General features: G+C 38.1%; 2 protein-coding genes across 2 annotated transcripts; both read right to left on the minus strand.

Moving 5' to 3' along the window:
* Positions 1–2,752: 2,752 nt before the first annotated feature.
* LOC140013430 (uncharacterized) lies at positions 2,753–3,686 on the minus strand. The gene is made up of 3 exons (XM_072062707.1): positions 3,347–3,686; positions 3,095–3,201; positions 2,753–3,064 (listed from the first exon to the last, which is right to left on the minus strand). The coding sequence occupies exons 1-3, from the start codon at positions 3,684–3,686 to the stop codon at positions 2,753–2,755; spliced, it is 759 nt and encodes a 252-aa protein (XP_071918808.1).
* Positions 3,687–6,337: 2,651 nt separating this feature from the next.
* On the minus strand, positions 6,338–8,070 carry LOC113705846 (uncharacterized). The gene is made up of 2 exons (XM_027227754.2): positions 7,822–8,070; positions 6,338–7,498 (listed from the first exon to the last, which is right to left on the minus strand). The coding sequence occupies exons 1-2, from the start codon at positions 8,068–8,070 to the stop codon at positions 6,338–6,340; spliced, it is 1,410 nt and encodes a 469-aa protein (XP_027083555.2).
* Between the last annotated feature and the right edge of the window lie 1,176 nt (positions 8,071–9,246).

A 9,246-nucleotide genomic window follows, 5' to 3' on the forward strand; every position in this document is an offset into this window, starting at 1 on the left:
CCTGCCAAAGTTGGAGGGATAAAACCCATGCCAAACGAAAATAAAATAAAATAAAATAAAATAAAACGGTCAATGGGATAAAACCCGAGCCTGCCGAAATTAAAAATGGTAAAAATGACAACACAAATTCTATGCTATTGAACTGAAAAATTAGAATGCATGTTGCTTAGGAGGTAATAAACCAAGAAAACTTACCTGGTCGACTTGCAACTCTTTTGATTTTTTCAAACTTTAAAAGAAAGGGAATAATAACTTTTTTTTCCATGTATAGCAAAACTTGGAGTTCAATCCTTCTACCGTTTGCCCCAGTTTAAATCATGCTAGCTAACCCAGTATTGTGTCATATAATTTTTCTGCAAAAAAGAAAAAAAAAAAAGAAACAATCGTGACAGAAACACTGCCACCACCATGTGATCCCTTTGCCTTGAGAGTCGTGTAAACATGACTTTCAATATCGATAAATCGGCTCCTTTAAGTTCGATCGACAACCCCTTCAAAATCTTTGCAACTGCCCAATGTCAATTGACCATACTTTATTATCATAGGATTTTCAAATTCATGACTCCTTTGGGATAAATTATAGGAGATTGTCTTTTGAGTGAGACCAATAAATGAGAAACATAAACAAATAAAAAATGTATTATTAATCATGCAATAATGCTAATATGAAATAAGTAATGATACAGAATAAATAAATAAAATAATAAAATAAAATGGTAAAACAAAATTGGTGAATTTTTTGAATATAGGTCAAAGGATCAATAGTTGGATTCATATTTAGAGAACGGCCTTTGATGGGGACAAATGCTTCATCTGACACCTTCGACGTCATCCATTTTGGAATTCATTGTCGGCAAAAGAACAACAGTATGAAAGAGACCCAAATCAACATAGTCACCAGCTTTCAGACCTCAGTATCTTCTTCTTTGTTGTTGATCCTCTTGTAATTCAAAACCCTACTTTAGCACTCTTTTGGGTTTTCACTAAGGTTACCCCCACTCTTTTTTTTTCATTTTTCTTTATTTTTTCTTTATTTTTTCTCTTTTTTCCTTTTTCTTTTTCTTTCTTTCATTTTTTTGTTTTTGTTTTTGTTTTTCGTTTTTGTTTTTCTCTTTTTCTTTTTCTTTTTTTTTAGAAGGTGCCCTTTCAGGTTTTCACCTAGAGACATAGACAAGACAATTTTAACCCCAACTGTATCAATGCAGTCATACTCTGATAATGAGTAACATCAGTGAGACAATCTTCTCTGACATGTTTCAGAAAAGTTTATATTTACATCATTTGCTAGTTGATTAAGAAAAAAAAACTTTTCAAAATACTGCAAAAGATGAAATTCAGCAATTTTGGTTCTTGTGATTAGGATCGGATAAAGTAGCAAAGGAAAGGTTAAGGCTTAAAAGGCTTGACAGCGGATCATATGATGGGTTTGTAATCATTTGAGATAGCATTCTTTCAAAACTTACCCCGATCTAGGGTGAGAAAGAGATAAAATTTGCCCCAGTTTAATTCTGACCGAATCTCTATTTTCTTTTTTTTTTCTCTATTTTCTTTTTCTTCTCTCTCTCTCTCTCTTTTAAAGAAACAAAATTGCCCTAGTATGGGGTTCGTGATCTTAAAGGACTGCCAAGTGAAAAAGGAAAATGGTTATGAAAAGTCAAAAGGAAAGAAGAAAAATTAGGGATAGAATATCGAAATGGAAAAATGAGAGGAAGTATGCCTGAAATCCGTCTCTTGCAGTATTTTTTAAAGAATTTTTTTTTAATAATCAAATGAAAAACTTTTTGCACATGTCTGCATTGATTAGTTGGGGAAAAACTTGACCGTCCATTTCCATAAGAATAAGCGCTCCTCCAGATAGAACTTTCTTAACAATGAATGGTCCTTGCTAATTGGGAGCAAACTTCTCTTTAGCCTCATCTTGCATTGGAAGAATCCGTTTCAAAACCTTATCTCCAACATCAAACAAACGGGGCTTGACTTTTTTGTTGTAAGCCCGAGCCATTCGTTGCTGATAATATTGTCCATGGTAGACGGCATTCAACCTCTTTTCATCAATCAAGGACAACTGCTCCTGACGTTCCCTGACCCATTCAGCTTCTTCTATCTGAGCTTCCATCAGAATGCGTAAGGAAGGAATTTCAATTTCTACAGGTAGTACTGCTTCCATTTCATACATAAGAGAGTAAGGAGTTGCACCAGTAGAAGTTCTGATAGTAGTTATGTAGGCCATCAATGCGTAAGGCAGCTTCTCATGCCAATCCCGATGTGCTTCAGTCATCTTACGAATGATTTTCTTCAAGTTCTTATTTGCGGTTTCGACGGCTTCATTCATCTGAGGCCTGTAAATGGCAGAATTTTGATGTCTGATTTTGAACTGTTCACATAATCCATCTACCATATCATTGTTGAGGTTTTTGGCATTATCAGTGATCAACGTCTCTGGTACCCCAAAACGACAGATGATATTATTTCTCAAAAAATTCGACACCACTTTCTTAGTCACATGCTTATAGGTCGTGGCCTCAACCCACTTGGTGAAATATTCAATCGCCACTAAGATGAATCGATGCCCATTTGAAGCAGGAGGATCAATAGTTCCGATCACATCCATTCCCCAGATTGAACATGGCTATGGAGCAGTCATACTATGCAATTCTGTAGGAGGAGCACGTATAACATCACCAGGCATTTGACACTTAATACACTTTCTAACATAATCTACACAGTCATGCTCCATGGTAAGCCAAAAATATCATGTTCTCATGATCTTTTTAGCCAATAGATGCCCATTCATGTGTGACCCACAAACCCCACTATGCACTTCTTTCATCATATAATCGGCTTCCTCTTCATTGATGCCTCTCAGAAGGCCCAAATCAGATGTTTTCTTGTATAGCACTTCTCCATTCAAGAAAAATCTTGCTGACATTCTGTGTAAAAAATTTTTTGCAACAGCATCAGCGTCAGGAGGGTAGGATCCCGTTTTCATGAATTCCTTAATATCATTGTACCAGGAGCGGCCATCAATGACCCTTTCAGTAACCAGACAGTGCGCTGGCCTATTCTGAAGTTGGATCTATATAGGTTCAATCACCAGCTCATCTGGATGTTGGATCATCGAAAACAGAGTAGCTAAAGCATCAGCAAAGGCATTACGAGTGCGGGGAATATGTTTCCAAATTCCTGAATTTGCTGGCCAAACTAAGCAAGTTACAATGATACAACATAATTTTTGAATCCCGAGTTACCTACTGTTTAAGCGTCTGGTGCACAAGTAAATCGGAATCACTGAATGCTATCAAGTCCTTGATTTTCATGTCCAATGCCATTTATAATTCAAAAATACAAGCTTCATACTCAGCCATGTTGTTAGTACAAGGAAACCGTAATTTGGCAGTAACGGGATAGTGCTTCCCTTCAGGCGACACTAAAACTGCTCCAATTTCAGCTCCGAGAGAATTTGACGCACCATCGAAAAATAACCTCCATCCAGGATGCTGCTCACTCATGTCCTCAATTGCTCCAATGAACAGAATTTTTTCATCAGGAAAATAGGTATGCAATGGCTGGTAATCATCATCTCTTGGATTTTCTGCCAAATGATCTGCTATGGCTTGACCCTTGACTACCTTTTGTGTTGTGAAGACAATGTCGAACTCGAAAAGGATCATTTGCCACTTAGCCATATGTCCCGTGGGCATCGACTTTTCCAACAGATATTTTAGAGGATCAGAACGAGAAATCAAGTAAGTGGTATAACCGAGCAAATAATATGTCAACTTCTGAGCTGCCTATGCTAAAGCACAACAACTTCTCTCAAGGAAAGAATAGTTAGCCTTATATGTTGTAAATTTCTTGCTCAGATAGTAGATGGCTTGTTCTTTTCTTCCAGACTCGTCATGTTGTCCCAAAACGCATCCGACAGCCTCATCAAGAACAGACAAGTACATAATCAGAGGTCTCCCTGGCTGAGGTGGCACTAAGACCGGAGGATTTAACAAATAATTCTTGATCTTATCGAAAGCTTGCTGACAATCTTCATTCCAATCCATTGGTGCATTCTTTTTTAACAGTTTGAACAGAGGCTCACAGGTAGAGGTTAATTGTGCAATGAATCGGCCAATGAAATTGATCTTTTCAAGAAAACTCTTCACGTCTTTTTGACATTTTGGAATGGGCATATCTCGAATTGCTTTTATTTTCGTAGGATCTATCTCTATACCCTTTTTGCTGACAATAAAACCCAATAACTTACCAGTCGGAGCTCCAAAAGCACATTTCGCAGGGTTCAACTTCAAATTATACTTTCTCAATCTTTCAAACAGCTTCTTTAAATCAACCAAATGGTCCTCAATCTTCTTGGATTTAATTATGATGTCATCCACATAAACTTCCATCTCTTTGTGAATCATGTCATGGAACAGGGTAGTCATGGTCCTCTGATAAGTGACACCAGCATTCTTTAACCCGAAAGGTATCACTCGATAACAAAAAGTTCCCAATAGGGTGATAAAAGAGATTTTTTCTCTGTCTTCTTCTGCCATTAAGATTTGATGATACCCAGCAAAACAGTCACCAAAAGATTCAATTTTGTGTCCAGCAGTATTGTCCAAAAGAATATGAATGTTTGACAAAGAAAAATCGTCTTTCGGACTGGCCTTATTCAGATCTCTGTAATCAACACATACTCGCACCTCCCCAAATTTCTTAGGCACTGGCACAGGATTCGATAGCCAAATGGGATAATGAGACACCATGATTATCTTAGCATTGAGCTATTTCACAATTTGTTCCTTTATCTTAAGACTTATTTCTGATTTGAATTTACGTGGTTTCTGCTTGACAGGTAAAAAATTTGGATCAGTTGGCAACCTGTGAACCACTATGTCTGTAGAGATCCCTAGCATATCATCGTATGACCATGCAAACACATCTTGAAAAAGCATTAAGAATTCAATCATTTCCTCCTTCTGTTTCTTATTCAAATGAATGCTGACTTTAACTTCTTTAACCTCCGTTTTAGTGCCAATATTGATGATTTCTGTTTCTTCTAAGTTGGGTTTAGGTTTCTCTTCATACTGTTTTAAATCCCTTGAAATAGACTCAAATTCTTCCTCAGTATCGCTCTCGCTTTGAATTTCAGATTGCATGATTTCAAGTTCATGAGAGATATCGAGATTGCAGCCATCGAATTCCAAAATGGTGACATCCAAAGGGTCAAACGATTTTATTTATGGCCATCTGAAAATAGAATAGAACATAAGTAATCAATAAATAGCAAATACTGGAGAAGTCTTTCATTTCATTAAATTCAAAATGCATCGAGACTTCACAAAAAGATAAATATACAGACATGATTGCTATTTAAAGACATATTTAACCCAAATCTTTATTTTCGTTTTAGCAATTTTCTTGAACAAAACAAGCTATATTAACTAAAACAAGAATAAAGGCTTAAAAGATGAAAGCAATTTCTTTTAACAAAAGATCCAGACTACTGTCCTATCTGGATGTGATCTAGACAAAAGACAATCCCCTTAAATTTACCGAAATTTCCTTCGAAAGGAAAGATAATCAGCAGTCCAATTCTGGATAACTCCTTCGGTAATTGGCAAAAATTCTGCATCCTCTGATGGCTCCTCCTCACAAGTAGCCCCGACAAATAATTGAAACAGGTCCACTTCAATCTCCTCCACAGGATTCTTCGTTTCTGGCATAATCACCTCTGATGGACGAGAAAAGGTGTGACATAGCGGCGGGACGTTTAAGGAAGTTTGCTTACCCTTCTTTTCAGCTTGTTTTCGAGCTTGCATTTCCCTCCTATCCTTAGCAGTCGGATGAAATCCCAATCCAAATGTATCTTTCTGCATTGGGATCTCTATTGGCTCCAAAATTCTTTGTAATTCCCGCCCAAGACCTTTTCTATTTCATATTCGCCTCGGATCATCTCCCTAGCCATCATAATACTGGCCTTTGGCAAATCTGATTGAGCCGGCGACTTATCTTTGGATGCCCATCCCACAGAGACGATGTCAGCAACGTGATGTGATGAAGTTGGAGTCCTTTTCCTGTTTTCACCACTAAATTTTGCATCAACGATCATGGTATAGTCATTTTCAGCAAACACAGTAATGAGTTGATCATTCACAATAAACCTCAACATTTGATGCAGAGAAGATGACACTAAATTGGAAGCATGTATCCAAGGTCTTCCAAGCAAAATATTGTAAACACTGGAGAAGTCCATCACTTGGCAAGTAATTTGGAATTGAGTAGGGCCTATCTCCAATACCAGATTTGTTTCACCCATAGATTCCCTCCTTGAACCATCAAATCCTCAAACCACAGTTGCAGATGGACGGAGTTTAATGTCAAGAAATCCAAGCTTGGTGAGAGTGTTCCACGGACAGTTATTCAACGCTGACCCATTATCCACTAAAACCCTCGGCAATAGCTTTCCATTGCAACGGACTGATATATACAAAACTCTGTTATGCCCGATCCCTTCTGCAGTCAGATCATCATCGGAGAAGGCAATGCGATTAGCAGCAAGTATATTCCCCACAATGTTAGAAAATTTATCCACCGGAATATCTTTAGGGACTTGAGCTTCGTTTAGAATTTTGAGCAATGCTTCTCTATGCAGTTTGGAAATCAAGAGAAGATTCAGAAAAGAAATTTGAGCAGGCATTCTATCCAACTGCTCCACTATTTTGTATTCACTTCTCTTCAGCATCTTTAGAAAATCTACAACTTCATTTTCAGACACACGAGGCTTGGGTGTCGGAGATTTAACCTTAGCCCTGGATTGAACATCAATATCAGAGTTTTCCATGATTCTCCCAGACGTGGTAATAGTAGATACATCTTCCTTTAAGCATGTTTTATCTCCAACCAGCAAAATAGACTCCTTGTAGTTCCATGGCACCTCTTGCAGGTTATTGACAGGCATTTGTTCTGAAAATTCAAGAATGACAGGCTCTGATATATCCCATTCAAAATTTGGTAGATCCAGAATAAAAGGAGATTTGTCAACCTCAGAAACTCCCCCTTCCGGTATAAACGGCTCCTCTTTTTCAAATACAAAAGATTTCAACTTTTTCTCAACATTATCATTGATCATGGACTTTTCAACAGAAGACAATTTTCTCATTCTGGCGTGGTCAGCCTCCATTACATCAAACACCTCAATTTCATCTACAATGTATTGAGTGGGATCGATAAAATCTCTATCAGCGATGATAACTCCCACAGTGCTCCCATGCTCAGGTAAAAGATTCTTATTGACATTCAGTCCTTGTTCACCCTTTCTTCTGAGAAGGATGTCGCCAGAGTCAATCATGTCTTGAATCTTATATTTTAAAGCCCAACAATTGCCAGTGGTATGACCTGGACTTCCAGAATGATAAGCACAAATTGCTTGCGGATCATAATCTGGAGGAATGCCTTTGGGATAAAGTTCGGGAGGAACGGTGCCAATTTTTCCAGTTGCTTTTAACTGCTCATATAATTGATCAATTGGTCGGCTCAAGTTGGTGAAGGTTCGAAATTGCTTCTGAGTTTGAATTCACTGGTTTGAAAAGGATTTTGAGAAGGGTTATTGTTTTGTAGGGTTGGTTTGGGATGGTAAATGGGACGAGTGTGATTTTGAAAGATAGGTTGTGGGGTTGGAGGTAACGGTGAGGTATTCAAGTGATTTGGTCGGGAATGATGGGGTTGGATAGTAGTGTGGTAGACTGGTTGAGGATTGGTATAATACGAGTAAGGAAAAGAATAGGTGGGATGGTTTCTGGGTTTGAAAGATGGGCCTTGATCCCATACAAAAGCAGTTTTTCCTTCTTTCTTTTTAAATGGGGGTTTTTTCCCACTGTTGCTTTGATTTTGTAAAGCATCCAATTGCAACTTTAATGCAAATACATTAACAATCTTCCCCGCTTTGACAAATTCATCATACTCCTCTAACTTGTTAATGATAGCAGCAAACGAACTTCCAGTCATGCAAAAAATCTCTTCAAAATAGGGTGGATCGTGAGTCTTGATAAAAGTACGAGCAATCTCCTCCTCAGTCATAGGAGGCTCCACTTTGGCAGTTAACTTTCTCCACCGCTTTGCGTAGGTCTTGTGATCTTCCGACGGCTTTCTTTTCGTACCCTCCAGTGTGGTTCGTGTTGGTGCCAACTCACAGTTAAATTCATATTACTTCACAAAAGCTGTTGATAGATCCAACCAGGTTTTGACTTCTTCAGGTTTCAAATTTGAATACCAATCTAGAGCATCTCCCTCCAAACTTTTCGAAAATAGACGCATAGGCAAATTCTCATCATCCACGGGTTTACCTAACTTGTTGGCAAACATCTTGAGATGCGTCTTAGGATTTCCAATTCCATCATACTTTTTGAATTTGGGAGTTTTGAATCCCAACGATAGCTAAATATCTGGAAAAAGACACAATTCATCGTAGTCCAAACCACCATGTCTGCTTAACCCTTGATTCTTTTTCATAAAATCATCAAATCGATCCAACCTTCTTAATAGATCTTTGTCAATGGGTGTAGACTGTTCTTCTATTGCCACCTTTTCTTGAGATGTAGCATCCAGTACAAAAGGCTCTGTAATGTGGTGGTGGGGTCCCTGAGGGTTGGGGGGAACGTTCAGATTAGTTTGTGGATGGGTTTGAGGGATTTGATTACTGGTTGGGTTTACCAATACATAATTCGGATGCATATAGGAAAAGTCTGAATTTAGTCGGGTAAAGGTATTTTCAAGAGGGTTAGGGAAAGAAGGAAAGAAAGGTGTTTGGGTATTGGATGTGTGGGGTGGTTGATAGTCTTGTGCAGGTGGGTGATTATCAATAGGCTTTTGGTCATTTGGGACACCACCACCACTGTTGCTGGCGACCAACTGATCAATTACACGCCTTTGCGAGGCTATTTCAGCATTTAACTCATTGAACTTGCCAAGTATCTCACTTAATTGAGCTCCCAACGCTGTGAGGTCCGGTGATGTAACTACAACAGATCTTTCTGAAGTTTCTGGTACTGAACTCATGTTTACAGACTGTCTCAAGGCTTTACTTCGGGACCTGGTGATGATGGGACTTTTTCGAGTAGCTATTGTGAAAAATACCTGATAGTGGAGAAAAGAAACTGATTTAGGATTGAATTTTCTGTCAAAATGCTGTAATTTATTCAAGAAAAAAGAAAGAAAAAAAAACATGAGTCAGTAGATATTTAAATAATTTGGATG

The sequence above is a fragment of the Coffea arabica genome, chromosome 8c (genome assembly GCF_036785885.1).
Source record: "Coffea arabica cultivar ET-39 chromosome 8c, Coffea Arabica ET-39 HiFi, whole genome shotgun sequence".
Taxonomy (NCBI): Eukaryota; Viridiplantae; Streptophyta; class Magnoliopsida; order Gentianales; family Rubiaceae; genus Coffea; species Coffea arabica.

What these genes read in the sequence shown, in the direction of transcription:
- LOC140013430 (XM_072062707.1), bottom strand. Translation starts at nt 3,686, where the DNA reads ATGGCTAAGTGGCAAATGATCCTTTTCGAGTTCGACATTGTCTTCACA. An exon ending in CATGGCTGAGTATGAAGCTT is followed by an intron (nt 3,202 to 3,346) that starts GTATTTTTGAAT and finishes TAACTTGCTTAG; the next exon opens with TTTGGCCAGCAAATTCAGGA. An exon ending in TCCAACATCCAGATGAGCTG is followed by an intron (nt 3,065 to 3,094) that starts GTGATTGAACCT and finishes ATCCAACTTCAG; the next exon opens with AATAGGCCAGCGCACTGTCT.
- LOC113705846 (XM_027227754.2), bottom strand. Translation starts at nt 8,070, where the DNA reads ATGACTGAGGAGGAGATTGCTCGTACTTTTATCAAGACTCACGATCCA. An exon ending in AAGAAGGAAAAACTGCTTTT is followed by an intron (nt 7,499 to 7,821) that starts GTATGGGATCAA and finishes TTATATGAGCAG; the next exon opens with TTAAAAGCAACTGGAAAAAT.